Source organism: Fusarium phalaenopsidis (assembly GCF_050370095.1).
Source record: "Fusarium phalaenopsidis strain FUZ10S chromosome Unknown contig_32292, whole genome shotgun sequence".
NCBI classification, from domain to species: Eukaryota; Fungi; Ascomycota; class Sordariomycetes; order Hypocreales; family Nectriaceae; genus Fusarium; species Fusarium phalaenopsidis.
In genome coordinates, this window is record NW_028145410.1 from 537,780 (window position 1) to 555,720 (window position 17,941).

The 17,941-nt window shown below is 49.6% G+C and overlaps 9 protein-coding genes across 9 annotated transcripts; 5 read left to right on the forward strand and 4 right to left on the reverse strand.

Moving 5' to 3' along the window:
- Positions 1 to 15: 15 nt before the first annotated feature.
- Positions 16 to 792, reverse strand: LRP88_04483 (uncharacterized protein; the record flags this gene model as incomplete). Its single annotated transcript, XM_083241055.1, has 2 exons — positions 16 to 729; positions 790 to 792. 2 exons carry the CDS (start codon positions 790 to 792, stop codon positions 16 to 18), a joined length of 717 nt encoding a protein of 238 aa, XP_083102203.1.
- Positions 793 to 1,883: 1,091 nt separating this feature from the next.
- LRP88_04484 (uncharacterized protein) lies at positions 1,884 to 3,319 on the forward strand (the record flags this gene model as incomplete). The annotated part of the gene is made up of 3 exons (XM_083241056.1): positions 1,884 to 1,937; positions 1,996 to 2,079; positions 2,132 to 3,319. The coding sequence occupies 3 exons, from the start codon at positions 1,884 to 1,886 to the stop codon at positions 3,317 to 3,319; spliced, it is 1,326 nt and encodes a 441-aa protein (XP_083102204.1).
- Positions 3,320 to 3,450: 131 nt separating this feature from the next.
- On the reverse strand, positions 3,451 to 4,295 carry LRP88_04485 (uncharacterized protein; the record flags this gene model as incomplete). Its single annotated transcript, XM_083241057.1, has 2 exons — positions 3,451 to 3,951; positions 4,011 to 4,295. The coding sequence occupies 2 exons, from the start codon at positions 4,293 to 4,295 to the stop codon at positions 3,451 to 3,453; spliced, it is 786 nt and encodes a 261-aa protein (XP_083102205.1).
- A 517-nt stretch (positions 4,296 to 4,812) lies between these two features.
- LRP88_04486 (SDR family oxidoreductase) lies at positions 4,813 to 6,171 on the forward strand (the record flags this gene model as incomplete). Its single annotated transcript, XM_083241058.1, has 4 exons — positions 4,813 to 4,843; positions 4,897 to 5,136; positions 5,190 to 5,334; positions 5,388 to 6,171. The coding sequence occupies 4 exons, from the start codon at positions 4,813 to 4,815 to the stop codon at positions 6,169 to 6,171; spliced, it is 1,200 nt and encodes a 399-aa protein (XP_083102206.1).
- An 88-nt stretch (positions 6,172 to 6,259) lies between these two features.
- LRP88_04487 (uncharacterized protein) lies at positions 6,260 to 7,418 on the reverse strand (the record flags this gene model as incomplete). Its single annotated transcript, XM_083241059.1, has 7 exons — positions 6,260 to 6,365; positions 6,417 to 6,580; positions 6,636 to 6,729; positions 6,781 to 6,939; positions 6,987 to 7,124; positions 7,174 to 7,267; positions 7,316 to 7,418. The coding sequence occupies 7 exons, from the start codon at positions 7,416 to 7,418 to the stop codon at positions 6,260 to 6,262; spliced, it is 858 nt and encodes a 285-aa protein (XP_083102207.1).
- Positions 7,419 to 9,260: 1,842 nt separating this feature from the next.
- Positions 9,261 to 9,491, forward strand: LRP88_04488 (uncharacterized protein; the record flags this gene model as incomplete). Its single annotated transcript, XM_083241060.1, has 1 exon — positions 9,261 to 9,491. One exon carries the CDS (start codon positions 9,261 to 9,263, stop codon positions 9,489 to 9,491), a length of 231 nt encoding a protein of 76 aa, XP_083102208.1.
- Positions 9,492 to 10,180: 689 nt separating this feature from the next.
- On the forward strand, positions 10,181 to 11,493 carry LRP88_04489 (uncharacterized protein; the record flags this gene model as incomplete). Its single annotated transcript, XM_083241061.1, has 6 exons — positions 10,181 to 10,216; positions 10,265 to 10,510; positions 10,559 to 10,761; positions 10,815 to 10,906; positions 11,062 to 11,121; positions 11,171 to 11,493. 6 exons carry the CDS (start codon positions 10,181 to 10,183, stop codon positions 11,491 to 11,493), a joined length of 960 nt encoding a protein of 319 aa, XP_083102209.1.
- A 2,495-nt stretch (positions 11,494 to 13,988) lies between these two features.
- On the forward strand, positions 13,989 to 15,251 carry LRP88_04490 (uncharacterized protein; the record flags this gene model as incomplete). Its single annotated transcript, XM_083241062.1, has 1 exon — positions 13,989 to 15,251. One exon carries the CDS (start codon positions 13,989 to 13,991, stop codon positions 15,249 to 15,251), a length of 1,263 nt encoding a protein of 420 aa, XP_083102210.1.
- Positions 15,252 to 15,650: 399 nt separating this feature from the next.
- Positions 15,651 to 17,398, reverse strand: LRP88_04491 (acyl-CoA N-acyltransferase; the record flags this gene model as incomplete). The annotated part of the gene is made up of 3 exons (XM_083241063.1): positions 15,651 to 16,132; positions 16,656 to 16,818; positions 16,868 to 17,398. 3 exons carry the CDS (start codon positions 17,396 to 17,398, stop codon positions 15,651 to 15,653), a joined length of 1,176 nt encoding a protein of 391 aa, XP_083102211.1.
- Between the last annotated feature and the right edge of the window lie 543 nt (positions 17,399 to 17,941).

Here is a 17,941-nt window from a genome sequence, read left to right on the forward strand (position 1 = left end):
TATCGAAGAGGCTTATCACTCTTCGTCCATCTCAACACAATCCTCGGGGTTCATATGCTCCAACAGAGCGCCAGATGTCCCACTGGTCGTGAACAAAACTCTGAAGCTAGTCTTCCGCAGAAGTCTCACTAAATCGGAGAGTAGATCATCCGTATCCCGTCCATCAAGCCAGTGCAGTCCATCGATGACGCACACTGTATCTGGGGTCACAAGTCGAGCCGCCTGATCGAAAGCGGAAAGTGCCTCGCTCCACGTCCGTACGGTCCCGTCCAAGCCCGAGATCTGCTGCTCCAGCGCACTCAATAGCGATTGCTTCGATGCATCTGTAGAGTGAAAGGAATGGATTGCAGCAAGAAACTGATGCAGAAATGCGTAGACAAGTGAAACAACTCCCTCAGCCTCCCTTGAAGGGTTACCCTCGCGCAGGTCTTGGCTGCTGATGCTGCAAAAGTATGACACTAGAGGCATTGACTCTTCATGTGTTGACTTGAACTCCCAGGCCAACTCAGTGAGCTTGGCTGCCAGGAGAGACATGCCGTTTTGGTGATCCTCTGCTGACTTCGGAGGCCCTTGAAGCCATATGAATGTAGATCCTTCATCGTCGCACTCGAGCCAGTCTTCCACACGCTGAAGCATTTGATCAAGGATCGAGTCGATGTGGAAGCCTTCGAGGATTAGCTTTATTCTCTGGCTGCCGAAGAAGCCCTCCGATGTCTTCATAGCATTTGACTATGCATTAACCATTAGCCGCATGGCGCGTATAAGATAAATCATGGTGGGAGATCTTACCATTTCAATAGGGAAAATTGAAGTTGTTAACTAACTGCCGCTTTCTTCGTTGGTTTTCTTCGTACTACGGTGGTGCCTAGGCGGATCTGTTATAAAAACTGTAAATGGTAATTAAAACTTAAGACTTGGAAAATGGGAAACACAATAGTAGCTTATATAGCTTCCAGCTGCTATCAGTGACAGTTTACAACAGCCTCGTATGGCAACTTATAACGGCAGCTTCTAATAGCTAGTAATAACAGCTTGCAACAGCCTCATGCGGTTTTTGTAAGACATTCACAGAGGTCAACCGTATAATAGACGCTGATCATTGATCCAATCTTGGACCTGAGGCGTCAGCAGGTGACTCTTGATCGAATCAGCCAGCTTCCGGTGCGAGTTCCTCATCTTCTCGATGGTAAGTGGTATTATCTTCTCTCAAGTGTTGAACATCTTTGCCGATATCCTCAACGTTCAAGTCTACTCCTCCGATTTCAAGGATGGTCAGCGGCAATAGTTATAGCAAACCTTTGCCGACAAGCTCAGCGGAACGGCATTTCTTCTCAGCTATACCTCTTTATTCCTCTGGTGGTCATGTCATTGAGCCTTCCAAACCGCCGTCTTTCTCGCCGAGTATGACGCGGAGCAGGACGACGAAGGCGAAATTCTCGTGATAGATGACGATTTTTAGGCCTCCATCAAGCTTTCCAGTGATTTCAAAAAGTATCTAGACACACTGCACAGGAAGGACGAATCTCAGAGGGTGGCTTTGAAGCCTTGGTAGGTGGATAGGGGAGGGTCTATGCGAACAACACTCATACTTGAGTGGAGTTTACATTCACGCGGAATAGAGCAACAAAAAAAGAGCGCTACCCATCGCTTCCCATTATCGTCATTGTTGACGGAGATTCCTGGTGTGTGTCGTTATCGCGCACTATATTGGGAATAGCGTCATCTCCACCAACATTAGTGAGTTATGGGGCGATGTCCAGGACCGCTCGGACAAGACTTAGAAGGTTAAATACATCATTTTCTAGAAATTTAGTTAAAGTCAAGATCACTCTCGACTCACTTAATCACAAGTAACGCTCAGCAACGCCGTGCAAGTTATAAAAATGACTCTTCCACAAAGACACGCGCCCCCGCACGACGAACTACGCCAGTTCTATGTCGGGAAAGACATACACGATGTTCCCAAGCCGGCCGTCATCTTAGACGTGTCACGAGTCCAAAGGCATTGCCAATCCATGTTGGAGGCTGTGGATGCTTTGGGTGTTGGATTCCGTGCCCATATCAAGACACACAAGGTCAGTTAAAACTGCACCTTTGACCATCATCAACTGACCCCTACCAGACAGTCGAGGGCACACGCCTTCAAGTTGGGCAAGGCAGTGGCGACATAAAACTCGTCGTATCGACTCTAGCAGAGATCGATCATCTTCTCCCACTCTTCAAGGAGTATCAAGACGCAGGCCGACATGTCGACATCCTCTACGGTATCCCACTTCCGCCGTCTCAAATTCCACGTCTCGCTACTCTCGGCTCCAAGTTGGGAAAGGGAAGCATCTCCGTCATGATCGACCATCCCTCTCAGCTCGACTCAGTCAAGGTATTTTCCCAGCAGACGAAATTCCCCGCTCGCGTCTACTTGAAGGTCGACACTGGTTACCACCGTGCGGGACTACCTCCCACATCCTTGAACAAGCATGGCTTGATAGAAGCTCTGGCGCAGCTTGAGGCACAGGGGGAAGCTGAGCTGATTGGACTGTACTCGCATAGTAGCCTGAGCTACAAGGACTCCACCCCCGAACAGGCCATGGCCAACCTAGAGGGTGAGATCCAAGGCTGTCTTGAAGCCGTACACGCCCAGTCCCATTTGTTCCCCAAGGATAAAGAAATCACCATCAGCGTCGGGGCCTCTCCTCAAGTTACGGCCATCGAAAACTTGACCAACGCCGAAGGAGATTTGTCAGATGCCGCCCAGTCTCTACGCAAGGCGATTCAAACAGTCTCGGCCGGGAAACCAGGTGGACTTCAGACCACCCTTGAGCTCCACGCAGGAGTGTACTCCATCCTTGATCTCCAGCAAACCTCAACGAACTCAAGGAGGACCCTAGGGCCATTCGAGGAAGAGATTGCAATCTCAGTCGTTGCTGAGGTCTGCAGCGTCTACAACGATAACGAGCGATCTCAGCCAGAAGCACTGGTTGCTGTCGGTGTACTCGGCTTGGGAAGAGAACCTTGCCCTTCGTATCCAGGCTGGGGCGTCATCAACAAGGCTTACCTCAAATCTCAGACAAACTCGGAGAGGCGATTGATCATTGACCGAGTCAGTCAAGAACACGCTATTGTTGCCTGGGAGCATGGCAAGGATGAAGATACCGCCGATCTACCTCCTCTTCCTCTAGAAGTTGGCCAGAGCGTCGTCATTTTCCCGAACCATGCCTGTATTACCGGGGCTCTGTACGGATGGTATCTTGTAGTTGACTCGTCTGATGAGGAGAACTCGACCAAAATTGTTGACGTGTGGGTGAGAGCGAGTGGTTGGTAGTCCAGCAAAGATTTATCATGTAGTTATCCAAAGGATAGAAAACGTCAAAACATTGTTGAAGACACGGCATCTTCAATAAATCAACTCCGTTGCATGCCTAATTTCTTTCTCCCAACGTCGAAGTGGCAGCTCTAGATCAAGTAAACATCCTCGCCTTCGGCCGCGTTATCTCGGTTCCTCACAACACCGTCAACCGCAGCCTCGACACCCTCAGTGCCATCAAGCATGTCCAACCAGCAAGTCTGCACCTCCTTGTGATTCAGCAGCAAAACGATGGTTTCTGCCACTGATGCACGACTCACGTTGCCCTCCGATCCGTTGGTCTTCCCCAATTCAACATGCCCTGCTGGTTCATCCGACAACATGCCAGGTCGAAGACTTATCCCTACAAAGTCGGCCCGCTTTGACGCTTCCTGGAGCAAAGTTTCGTCCGCAGCCAACTTGGCCTGGCAATAACTTTTGAGATAACCGGTTTTCATCTCTTGGGCGTATTTCCATGATGCGTCGTTCCACCAGTGAGGAGGCCTTTGACGACAGGCCAGATAGGAGATGAGGATGAACCTGTTGATAGTGGGAGTTTCAACCGCGGCCTTGATGAAACTGATGGCGGCATCTCGATCAATAGCAAAAGTCTTGGTTATTCCACATCAGTAATTCCCTAGGTCTACTCGTTGTGTTGACTGTTACGTACTCGTTCAGGTCCACCCTTCCCACCAGCACCGGCGCCCCAGACCACAACGTCAGGCTTCACTTTGGAGAGGAGGCCTTTAGCTTGGGAGACTTCTTGAACATCCTCGATGCTGTGAACAAGGACGTTCAAGTTGTTCTCTCCTGCAGATGCCAAGCTCTCGATCTGAGAGACTTGCTCCTTTGTCCTTATAACACTCGTGACAGTCCACGAGTCTCTTAGCAGCACCTGCGTCAGGATCTGGGCCACTTTTCCATGGCCACCGAGTACAAGAGCGTGTCGACCCATTTTTGAGTGATGGAGGGGTGGTTCTTGGTAAAACTTTGTTCGAGACGTTCCTTGAATGATAAAGGGTTAATGTCTCTGGATACGGTTCGAAGTTGGGCCGGCTGAATAATTAGGATACCGAGGCTTTGTAAATAGCATGTCACTAGTTGTATTATTTTCACCTCATGCTCCGAGTTATGGGCAGCAATCATCAACCAAGACCCTCCAAAGGGCCGAGACTGTGTGATGATAGAGCCACCTGCCCCTCCATACAGAAGACGTAGCAAATCAGAGTCGATCCTTTCAGAGATAAGAATCCATTTATGAGACATTAGTGATGTCAGATCAGGGCTTAAGGCGCGTTGCCACAAGGCTCGTATGGTGTACCAAGTCTGTAGGGCGTGTATCCCGCCGCAACCGGAGGCTCCCATTTGTCAGCCTCTTGTGTCTCAATGACGTCGAGACAATGTTAAAATCAACTTCGAGTCCAGAGCAATCTTCTTTCCATCATCAATTCACCTGTGTTTACCTAATCAACATGCCTTCAGCTATCGTCACCGGTGCTACGGGTAAGTATGCGGTTTCTACACCATGTAATTCATGTTAACAGTCCCATTTTGAGGCATCCTGGGCCGCGAGATAGTCAAGGAACTCTGCAGCAGACCTGAAGAATGGAGCACCATCTACGCCATGTCTCGCTCCAAGAAGGAGGACTTTGGTCCGAGGGTCAAGCACGTCCACCTTGACTTGACGGCCGCAGCCGAGACCATGTCCGACGACTTAAGGGACGTTGAGGCAGACTATGTCTTCTTTGCCGCCTACTTGCAGCAGGATTCGGAGGAAGAGAGCACCCGCATGAATGGTACTATTCCCAATACTTGGATCAAGTTGGTGTTTGTGTCTGACGTCCTATAGGCGACATGCTCAATGCTTTTTGCAAGGCCCTCGAGATTACCGGGCGCGCATCATCCATCAAGCGTTTTGTCCTCGTTACTGGAGCCAAGAACTATGGCGTTCATCTCGGCCGGGTCAAGATTCCCATGCAAGAGGCTGATCCATGGTACGTATGAACTGGACCAAAGTTGCTGAAGCCATATTGACACCCGTCACTAGGCTTCCTGAGCCTCCTTTTCCTCCCAACTTCTACTACCGCCAACAGCGTATTCTGCACGAATTCTGTGAGAAGCATGGCATAGAGTGGAACGTCACTTATTCCAACGAAGTTTTTGGATTCGCCAAGGGCAATTTCATGAACTTTGGCAGCGCAATCGCCATCTACGCCGCTGTTTCCAAGGAGCTCGGGAACGAGCTGGTTTTCCCGGGCTCTGAAGAGTTCTACACTAATGCAACTGTCTTCACTGACGCCAGTCTACACGCGCAATTTTCTCGTTGGGCGGCTTTGGAGCCTCGGGCAGCTAACGAGGCCTTTAACGTCGTCAATGGCGACGTGGAGTCGTGGATGAACCTGTGGCCTCGCGTCGCAAAATATTTCGGCCTTAAGGTTCCTGCTGACCAGTTCCTTCGCGAAGCTCCTCTTGCCTCAGAGAGACCTCTGGTGCCAGAACCACCAGCGTCCGTCCTTGCCAGGGAAATGGGTCTACAGGATCGTGTGCCTCAGAGCTACATCCGTCAACGCATTGATCTCGTCAAATGGTCTCAAACTGAACAAGTGCAAAATGCTTGGAAGAAGATGGTGGATCGAGAAGGACTAGACGCCTCAGCTCTGAACAAGGCGTCGTGGGCTTTTGCTGGATTCGCTTGGGGTCGAGACTACAATGTGGTGTTGAACATGACCAAGTCACGAAAACTGGGATGGACTGGTTATCTCGACAGTTGGGAGAATCTGGAGTCGATTTTCGATACCCTTCAGAAAGAAAAGCTCATCCCAAAGATGTAACCAACATAAACTTGGAAACCGGGTCATGGTGTCAATCCCGAGAAAAGCAATTGGAAACTGATACGTTTGGTATTCTATCTTGTCTACTCTATGCCTTGAGACTGTCCTCAAACAACTTTTGTAGTCGTGCACCCTCGCTATCAGCAACCTGGCCGTGGGTCCTAATACTTCCGTAGGGGTGGTAAGGGAACGGACTATGTATGAAGTCAGCAACCATAAGGGTCTACCAGAGTCTTACAACTTACCCATACTCAGGCACAAAGGTGATGAGAGCATCTTGGTTCCGCGCCTTGATGATGCGCAGCCAGAGCTTCTCAAAGAATTCGCGCTCGGGCTTGAAGATGGGGTCCTCAGGCTCGGGGCATTGCGAAGACTGAGTCGTGCCGATGCGGGCATGGATGTGGTGCACCTAATCAATGGTAAGACTCCGGTATGGGAACGAACAATTGACTTACCCGAGGAACCAGGAGATCGAGAATCTCTTTGTCCTCCTCGCCAAGGTCCAGAAGTCGCTCGCAGACTACAACCCAGTGGGAAATGTCCGCCGTGATGCGGAGCCTAAAACAATCGTAAGCAATGATCAAACGGGCAAGGTGGGGCCAAACTTACTCGGGAACCTTGAGCAAGATTTGCTTAGTGGCATAAGGAGTAAAAAGAGCTCGGTTGCGGTGTGTCTCATGGGAGACTAGGCCAGTAAGGCCAAGCTCCCGGTCGACTTCCAGGGTCTTTTGGTAAAAGTAGACAGACTCGTCCACGGTCCAATAGTCACTGCCCTAGTCAGTAAACCGCAGAACTAATGTCATATAGTCGCTTACCCTCCAGATTGGGCATTGATCTTGACTGGTCGCAGAATCTTGGCCAGCTCGAGAGTTTTACGGTAGACGTCGAGATGAGTATCAGGAGTGAGGCCTGTAGGTCGAGCACCGACATAGCCAGCCCAGGCAGTGTGCATCCTTGGATGTGTGAGTTCGGCTCTTGTCTCAGTTGATCAAGCCAACTTACAGCACCGTCGCCTCAAAGTCAGCATCGTCCAAGAGCTTTCGGAGAAGTCGCAGGTTATCAGCATCTCGATCAGTAATGTCGACCTCGACGCCAGCTAAATTACATTAGTTTTTGCAGCCCCGATAGATCTTGAGAAACAAACAGTAGCCCTGCCTCTTCAGATCCGTGAACCAGGGGATCCACTTCTCGAAGTTCTCTCCGGAGTCGATGCCCCAGACAGTTCTGAATCGCTTGATAACCACCATTGTGGCCGCTAAGAAGATGACAAACAAAAATACAAGGAGTAAACTGAAGAAGAAACTAGGTTGAAGAAATCAAGTTTCAACTTCTCAAGTCAACGCCTTTATATCTCACCCAAGCTCACGACTCGGCGATCACCCGGGGTTCCTTGCCCAATCCAACCTCTGAAAGCTCAAGTGGAGCTGCCCTTCTCAAAAAGGCAATATCTCGCCGCCGGGAGAAATTTCCCTTTCAGAGATCTCACGCGGGGAAGTGTCCGATCCACCCCGCCTCCGAGATGCTGCAGACTCCACATGAGGATGGTGGAATTGCCGAATGGACCAGAAGAGGCAATCGGGATTGGCAATTGCCTTGGGCGTTACTGGGGAATTTGTTTTACTTTCGCGTGATTGGTTTAGCGGTCTATTCTTGGCTGGTCATCTCATATTAGATGCTGCTTACGAGATGCTTCCCGACAACAGCAGAGAGCTGCACGTCAGCAATGCCACTTGTCGATTCCTCAATACAAAGCAATTGTTCGCCGAGGCCAATATTTTTAACTGATGTGTTCTTAATAACCTGCAGACTGTTGCTATCTCATGGTGGAATCCAGTTGTTATGGGGCAGCCGACTTATAACACAACTATGGGATCGTCGCATGCAATTGACGCATTCTCATGAGCCATTCTCATGAGCCATTCTCATTCTAAAGATACTTTGCAAGACTTTTCTTCAAATCGAGAATCTCTCTACTCTCTCCCACATCCCCTGTCGATCAAGATGCTAACTTGGCTGTCCGGGTGGCTTCACGCCAACGGTGCGGGAACTAAGTTCTCTTGACTCGTGTCTCATCAGTTGTTAGTTGTGTGGACGCCACGTGTGAAGAGGGTGAAATGGAATTGCTTCCAAGATAGAGTATGCTTATTCTAATGTTCCTATAATATTCTTACTTTCTATCTCTGTTGATCAACCTCGGTCTTGTGGCTCAGTTATCCCATCGAAGGCCGGGCTTCAACTATACTAAGGAACACCTTATCAACACATCATAGCATCATATCCCAATGCTAACACAGTGGTCTTGTCGATCAACCTCGCTGCCGTTTGCGCAGGAGATATTCTGCATACCATTGGCGTTGTACTTCGCAGGTTCTGGTCAGCGTGTGTTCATTTTTTATCATCGTGACGATCTTGCAATAGGCCATTGGAATTGAAGTAAGAGTATATCTATGGCATGGCTTCCTTTGACTATATACATACTTGGATGAATTGAGGGAGTGGTGGGGAGGGCGGGTCGTCGGTGGTCCAGGGATAGTTGCTTCAACCGAGGGGGATGAAGCTGAAGCAGTACCTACAAAGCGCGGGATGATACTCTAAACGGAATTTGTGGGTTTTTTTCTCAATAATTATTTAGGCTCAAATACGTTGTAGTCGTTCCTTACTTCGAGTGGCATGAACAAGATGTTCCAGTTTGTTCACCAGGATAAATAGCTGACACCTTGCTCTTTGTGCATTTCAAAGTTGTCGGTCCGTGTCAGCTGTCAGCTTTGTTCAATTCTTTCAATATCTGCAAAGACCCAGTGTCGAAAGAAAGCCGCTCGAGCCAACCCACCTCGCTCTTTGTGTCCTCATTGTTCAGGAGTGAACAAGAACACTGATCTTGTAGTAGTCGATCACAACAAGCTACGAGAACAAGACAGTGAGTATGAGCCATCTGTCCATCACAATCAATTATAAAGTTCTGGCCAGCTACAACAATCCAGTCTCCATCATCACCCATTACAGCATCTTCACAGCAGTACATCACAACACACTCATTCACAACCGTCAAAACACTTTACAGTCTTTCACGACCCACTTACACCATCAAGATGTGCCAGCCTACTCCGATCACTATCACCCCTGCCTCTCCCGCCATTTTGGCCCCCTCTACCCCCGAAAACTCGGCCCCATCTTCCCCTACCTCTGCTCCCATCACCCTCGCTCAGCCTATTCGCGAGATGGCTAACCCCCGATGCCAGTGCGCTTGCTCTTGCATCACCATCGTCCGAAACCGGTCGTGCATCTTTTGCGACTTTTGTCTTGAGCACCACGTGGCTTAAGCTGACCACATGTTTTGAGCACTGCATGTAAGTGTCTCGAGCCAGATGTGAGCCGTCTGGAGCCTTTGGGGAAGATATAAGATAGATAGGTGACAAGATTCTATCCCGCCCAGAACAAGAAAAGATCAATAAATCGATAAACTATTGAAAAATTAATTTCTTCTCATTAAGTGACTGATTATCCCAAAATACGCCCAAAATATCGACTCGTCACACAAAGCTTTGCCAAGCCGCCCTGACGCTCCCACCATCGAAGCGAAAGCTGGAAACGTCGAAACGGTGGCGAGCACAGATGCTGTCTCCCCTCCCGGAACTTGGACCTGATTAGCAGTACAGATTCCCCATGGGAACGCGCCTCGTCCGCTTCCAGGTTCATGTGTGGATGGTTCTGGCTTGGTGGCTCAGCCTAGCGTGTCCCGACTGGCATGTGCCGAGATGCGCAAGGCTCGCATGTCTGATATCATCTCGTGCTAGAAACTGTAAACAGCCACATGAGGGTCGCGACCTTGGTGTCAGCATTCTTGCAAGTCCGAGAGGGTTTAAAAGGGTTGCTTGAGAACCTGCACGTGGTGGAGTGAGACTCTTTGATGCTCCTGTGATGCGACTTTCGCGATTGAGCGAACCCCCGCCCTAGATTTGCAGCCTCTCTGGGGGTTTGAGAGCCCGAATTCTCGGATCCATCGTGGACAATGCCGTTTGGAAATCCAGGACCAGCGGCCATTCTTGTGCGTTCAACTCACAGATCTTCTCGACTCTCTTAACCTTCGCTCCAGGCTTCACAATGGACCCTCATCGTGGTCGCCACGGCCGTCATCGCCGCCCGAATATATCTACGACTCAAAATCCAGAACCGCCGAATGCTATATAGCGACATCATCATGTGCACGGCGTGGGTTTTTGCAATCATCACTGCAGCATTTGGGCCCGTGTTTGCGAGTAAGGGCGCCCTCGACCCGGACGTGCATACATCACTGGAGGGATACAAGGGTGGCGTGGAGGACCTAAAGCTGGTGCTGCAGGTGAGAGCATCGGGAAGGGGCAGCAAGAATCACGACTGACGACTCCAGTTGTTTTTTGCCGTCAATTTTCCCTTCTACACCACATTTTACCTCTGCAAGGCCGCCCTCCTCGCCGTTTACTTGCAGGTGTTTCCAGAGTTCATGGTCAAGAGAAGGATATTTTTATGGGTGACGATCGTCTTTGTGGTTATCGCCTACATTGTTACCATCACCTTGATATTCACTATATGTCTGCCTCTTGAACGGAACTGGTGAGTTGGCCCTGCGTCTTGGAACCAGCGGCATGTCTGATTGCTCTTAATAGGGAGATTAGCGTGCAAAAATCGTGCCCGGGCTCGTCTTATGCCATTCTCTTCCAGGTCGGCTGGGGATTGCACTTCCTAGGGGATCTTCTCGGTGAGTATTCTGATCCTGAATGACTACGCCCGCTGATATCCCAGTCTTCATTCTGCCGTGGCTGATTGTCCCTGCATTAAACGTCAAGAGAGCACTCAGGCTAGGCATTTACTTTACGTTTCTTCTCGGAACCATCAACATTGCCGTGTGTCTAGTACGCTTTATCGCGATCCAGCGGGCGGGCGAAGATTACTCCATCTCCCTGAGCACCATTGGTACGTTCTCACGGAGCAATCCGCCGGTGGCGATTCTAACGCTTTGCAGTCCTTTGGAGCTCCCTCGATGTCAACGTCGGTCTCGTCATCGCTTGCCTCCCTTCTCTCCGACCATACTTTGGCTCCCTAGGAAGTTCAGGATATCCGACCGAAAACACACAAACCGAATCAACAACAGCAGGAAGACAGTCGGAGGTCGGCGTCAAGATGCATGATCCCCGACCTATGGGGCATTTTGAAGATGCACCAATGTCAGCAGGTCCGAGTCTGCGCGATCCATCCCTCACGTGCACGGAGGAGATTTGGGACGAGGGAAAGAGGGATAACGCGAGTGATGTGGAGTTGATACAGATGCATTTACCACCACGGTGACAGCAACAATTACTTCGAAATATAATAATACACATATTTCAAGCCAACACACGAGGGCTGAGAAATATTTCCAACCTTTAATGATTCCAATTTCCTTCTCGTTGTAACATTGAGTGTGTTGGGCTCAAAATCGTTGAAGACCTTCATGTGGTGATCACTAATCGGACGCCGCCACTCGGCGCCCACGAGTACCAAAAGACCAATGCAAGGGCAACACAAGCTAACCCAAGCCATGATCCAGAGCTTCGTTTACCGCATCTCACTTCCGTATTTCGCATCCGAGCTCGCCTCCGATCCCCGTCGTACAAAGACTGCCGCTATAAGCGAGACGCGTCCAAGCCTCTCTCCGTATACCGACAAATCAGATGGAGCATCGAAATCCTCAAAGTTGCCCTGAGCCGAATGGCGTTTGGGCTAACTCGCAAAGGGCAATTGACGCGCACGACTCCGCGTTGTGGAATGGAGGGAAAGCCGTGTAAGCCGTTGAGTGGATATAAGGTTCCCGCGGCACCCTGGATCAGCCAGCCTTCAGCCTTGGCAGGCGAAAAGGATTCTATGTCCGGTATTGATGATGAATGGAAGAAACCGCATCTCCGAAGGTGAGTCAATATTGCCAGCAAGAGTTATGAGGTCGTCATTAGTACTATCTATTGTAGAACCGACTCAACTCCGGATTAGGATATCTGGGCTCTGCTCTATAATTGACTATTCCATCTGCCTTGAAAATGACATAGAAATCCCATACTGCGTCCCAAAAGGAATGACGTCGTAGAAGAGCCAACACCAGATGCAAATGTCCCGACGGACTGGGTCTCGATAGGGCAAGCGCGTGTTAGACCCCCTGGTGTCGCAGAATCACGTCGGTACTTCATACCGGGTTCATATTTCAATGGCTTGGCATTCCAGCTTCAAATCCGACGACTCGATTGAGCTTGTGCCCCTGGTTCAGCAAGGTCGTTCGGTGCAACTTTATAAACATGGTCGCATAGTCTCCTCGCTGCTTCTGTTGGGCTCAAGTTGGTCATGTCGGGTTCCTTTTCGAGTTCATCTCCAATGCGGAAGATACCTCCCTCCCTGAGACCGCTCAGGGTCTCGGTGTCGTTTAGTTGCATCTTGCTGTCGTCCGTATCGCCGCTGACGGCTCTCTTCAAGTGTTGATCAAGGCCACAGCCAAGTATAATGGAAATAAAAGGTGACCTTCGCGATGCTGCTGTGCTCTGGTATCCGCGGCTAGTCACGCTCAAAGGCTGATAATCTGTAAAAATCCATATCGTATCTTGTGTCGATGTTGAACTGTCGATTCGTGACAAGAGCGCTCTTCGCTATTCTACAGTGTTAGGAATATTCATGAAAAGATGGGGCCAAGGGGATGTAATATTTACCCAGGCTTGGCAGAGCAGCTGATGCTCTCGGGTGCTTTTCTCAAATACAGCTACGACGGTGTCGATGAGAAGATGGTTGCTGACCACCTTTGTATTCGGTAGGAGCTGGCTTTGCGCGTGCATTAGCCAAAGGTCAAGATACTAAATCAATCATTCTTACCAGAGTTCATTGGCAATAGTGCGTTTGCGGACGCCAGGATAACCGTTCAGGTAAATAATGGGTCTGTATTTCCTCTTGGCCATTTTGAAGTGCGTCTTTCGGATATAGACAAGGGAAACATGGGAACTTTGAGCGGTTAACACGGAAGAAGAGAGAGAATGATTAAGCTCACTTCATAGTCATCAATATTACCACTGGCATGGAGTTGGTCACGTTGAAAATGTTAAAATAAGACTTTCATGTGCAGCACCAACGCAGTTGCGGAACTTAGCTACCCTGTATCACAAGATGTACCCGTTTGGCAACACTCATCTTCTAATAGATAAGAGATTAAAGCGGCACAAATGGATAAATATAATAAATCAGAAGTAAGATTTATAATTAATTGCTTTTCTCACAGAAAGGTGATGCAAGTTGGGTGGTGCGAGCTTTAGGATGGTTATGCCAGACAATCTCAGCGTGACGAAACCTCACAGGGCTGGCATCTATCCGTACCTGCACCAATTTCTCTCACTACAATCTACCCAAGTCAGGGCCTCATTTGGCTACTTGAATATCTAGGACTTAACCTTAATGATGCCAAGAAAAGTGCATTCAACATCCAACTTATTTGCTTCTGAAATGAACCGATGCCTAGCCAGAAATAACCACTTCGTCAAAAGGCTGTACAAGGCCAGGGGGCGGGGGCCTCGGAGCAACTAAATAGAAATAATACAGCCGTAACACAACCAACCAGAAATAACCACAACTTGACCCATGGAGGCTGTGATGTCAGCCAAGTGGAGAAATACGGGATCGCCAATCAGACAGTAAGGCTTAGCGGCGGAAAAAAAGGGGGCGGGCCAATGATGACGCAGTTTAACCGTGGGTACCTGTCAGCAATTGAAACAGTTGTTGGCGATGCTTCGTCTCAGCCTTTGACTCTCCTTGCTTCTTCAACAAGCAATGAAGCCATGCGGCCGTCTCGCGCAAACATCGGCTTCTGGCTGCTTTGGCTGTGCGCCCTTGTATGGTGCTACCTGAACAGCTACGATGACCCCTCCTCCTTCTTCTACGACGCCGACCGCGCCTTTGACAGGTCCTTTTCTGCTGTTCGCGAGGCAGAGGTTGAGGAGTACCTGCGACGCGACGTGTACCCGGCCGTTGAGCTGCCAGACAGGACCGACGCGCCGGTAGCGGGCGAGTTTCTGTGCATTGGCATTCCGAGCATCAATCGCACGAGTTCGGCTTTTCTTGCGCACGCTGTTGGGAGTCTGGTCGACGCGCTCACCCTCGAGGAGCGAAACTCGATACACATTGCTGTTTTACTTGCCGACAAAGACCCCAAGAGGCATTTCGCATACGGAAAAGAATGGCTGTTCAACCTCGCCGACGAGGTCCTCGTTTACGAAAACACAAACGTTGGCGAAACGACCGACGAGACGACATCGAACCTCAACTACACTGTCCTTCCCCACGATGTACGCGGCGTCGGTCGCAGTGACGATCGAGTTGAGAATATCCGCCTCGACCACTCTGTCCTGTTCGAAGTCTGCCGAAAACGAGATCCTTCATACTTTGCGCTCGTCGAAGACGATGTGATAGCCTCGCGCGACTGGTTCTCGCGGTTCAAGAAGGGTGTGGCGCAGGTTGAGAAGCAGGCCAAGGACTCGGGCACAGACTGGATCTACCTGCGGTTGTTCTACTCTGAACTCTTCATGGGTTGGAACAACGAGGAGATCTTTGATTATCTCAAGGTGGTCATTCTGGCGTATACCTCTGTCATTGTCTGTCTGTTGGTTGCCTTGCGGTGTCGTCGTCATCGTCACTCTGGCTCTTTCGCCAGCAAGGACTTTGCACAGACCGTCGCATTACTCCTCGGCCTCTGGATCCCAGCCTGCATAGCCTTAGCTTTCGTGACCGGTCGCACCACGCTGCGTCGTCTCACTACTTTCTCCCCCGGTGTCCGCGAGATGCCTCGTTACGGCTGCTGCGCCCAAGGCCTCGTATTCCCGAACCACCACCTACAAGGTCTCCAAGACTTTCTCCGAACACCGCCGTTCCAGTTCCCCGGCGACATGATCACCGAAGATTACGCGCGAGATAGGGGATTGACGAAGTGGGCGCTCGATCCGAGCGTGATGCAGCATGTTGGACTGGTTGAGTCGTCTGATGGTCCCAGGAGGGCTGAAGTCTGGAACTTTAGCTTTGAGAGGCTCCGGCCGAGGCCAGGATGAGAAGACTGTCGAGACTTGTCTGAATCAATTTGGTATAAATGGGTAGTGGGCGCCTGGAGTCGCTTCAATTAGGTGGCCGTGTTCCAGAACGGGGACAAGCGGCATGTCCTAACGATACCCTCTCCGACCGAAGGAATAGGCCCAAGCTGAGGTAATGATGGCTGCATAAGTCTGATCTGGCTCATTGACAGAGCCTGGTTTCTCGGCGTCGACAAGCCCGGATTCGCGATGTTGGAACGAGAAGGAGGGCTCTCGCAGGGTCGAGACAACAGTTGGCGGTATGCCCTGTACAACAGACCATTCACAACCGTGTGAAGAATATGTATGGCCATATAGCTTCGTTGAAAATATGCAACAACATACGACAATAATGTCGGACACTTGAAAGCGACTCGAGCTTCACAAGTCCTTCCGAAAGTACACCCGCTCGTAGCCCTCATCAGTCTTTCTCTCCGTCTCTACAAACCCCATCTTGGCATAAAGCTCAAGATTCTCCCACATCTTGACGTTCGTAAACAGCTCCAGAGCAGAACATCCCCGCGACTTTGCAAAGTCAGCGGCATAGCGCATGAGCACGCCTCCGTAGCCGCGTCCTTGTGCCGTAACGTCGACAACCAGATTGTTGATCTTGACCGCGTCAGAACCTTGTTGGTGACCGAGAACGATGGAGCCGACTATAATGTTGTCTTCTTTTCTTCGTAGGACAAAGACGTCGTGTGATTGAAGGACCTCTTTGTAGTCTGTTGTCATGGGAGCCGGTGGCTTGCCGATGCGCTCAATGTACTTGGTGTATGCCGCATCGACTATGGCCTTGATGGCTGGCACATCTTGACATATTGCCCGTTCAAGTGTGAGCTCATCAGACGTGAAAGGAGGGTCAGCTATATCCCTATCGCATTGTAAGCCAGTGCAGGACAGATTGAGGGTCGGCGTAAAGAATACCTAGAAGTCATACTTAAAGGCAGAACAAAAGAAGCAGTCAAGGGTCAAAGTTCGATTAACAGAAGTGATGAAACTCAGAGTACTGTCACAACAAAGCGATCTTTTGTAGATGTTCAACTCCGGGACCGGGACCGGAAGCGGAGAACTGACTCAATGAGGAGAACGAGGCAATTTAGCTGCATCCTAATATGACCCAACTAGGCATTTCATAACTTGTCTGACAAATCATCCGATCATAACCGCGTGCTAGCATAGAATAGGCATTAAACAATGATAGTAGTGACTGAATCATGAGTCTTAGAGGCGATACTCCCAAGTCTCTCTCTCGCACCAATCCCAAAACTTCTCGCCCAGGCCGTTCTCTGTTGAGGCACGGATGTCTTCGCGGACTGGGGCGATTCGTCCCCAAGGAATAACTGCGATGTATTAGATGAAATTCTACCACTTGAGTTGGATACATACCCCAGCAACCAGAGTTCTCGGGCGTAATGTCTGGCGAGAATCCTGCAAACAGCTCCGTGTAGGCGCCGTACACCGGATCCCAGCTCATCCAGCCAAAGAAGGTGGCGATAATCCAAGGTAAATGGCGACGCAGTTCAGTCTTGAGATTGCCAGGGTTCATAGACTAGATTTGCGTCAGTAAATAGTGGCCTAGTTGGAATGGGAAAACCTACGACGCTGATGATGCCGTCCTTTTGATGGCGTCGTGCATACTCTTGTGACAGCAACACCATGCCCCCCTTGCTCATTCCGTACTTCTCTCCAGTGTTTACATTCCTCTTGTAGTCCAGATTGTCCATGTCCACGCCTCCATGCGGAGCGAACAGTTCAGCAGCTGAGGAAGCAACCCACAGGACTCGCACAGAGCCCGGCGGCTCATGTTTAGCAGCCTCTGCCAAAGCTGGCGTCAGAAGCTGCGTGAAGAGGAAAGAAGCGATGCAGTTGACGCCTAGCTGGAGTTCGTAGCCTTGCTTCGACGTGGAGCCTTCGGGCGGTCTCATCACGCCGGCATTGTTCCACAGGGCATCGAGACGTGTTTCCTTCTGCAGGAATGAGGCTGCTGCTTCCTTGACGCTGTCTAGGTCTTCGAGGTTAACGGGCAAAAAGACTAGGTCGCCTGTGGACTTTGGAACAGCGGAGCGAATGTACGCGATAGCCTCGTTCACTTTGCTCTCAGTTCTCGAAGCGAGATACTGGCAAGTCATACGTGCACCGCCGGCGGTGCAAATAAGATCACGTGATATATCGCACCGCCGGCGGTGCAAATAAGATCTATTATGTAAGACCGACTTATATGTGTGTGATCAAGAGATATCCCTCCCTCATCTATTAAGAGAGCATCTATTCGTGCAATTAAAGAGATTAAGAGGCCTTCTATATATATAGATATTCAGGATATAATATAATCTATTAACCACGCGCTAATCTGCCTTGGGCTATGAATAATATGTGATGCCTTTACTTATATAACTGAATAGCATGGTTTTAAAGTGAATTACTTTAATGCTTCTAATATATAAAGTAGGCTTTTTCTTATTAAAGAAGGCTTTTATCCTCTCTTAAATAATACCGCGAAGATAAATAACTAAAATTAAAACTAAGGTTAGAACCCTTAGGACTTCCCTATCTTTATTAATAATATATTAATACTAGCTAGGGCAATATATCTAATAAATATAAATATCCTAGCTACTTTATATATTATTACTAATAACTAGTAGTAAGAGTAATATCCTAATAATCCTTAT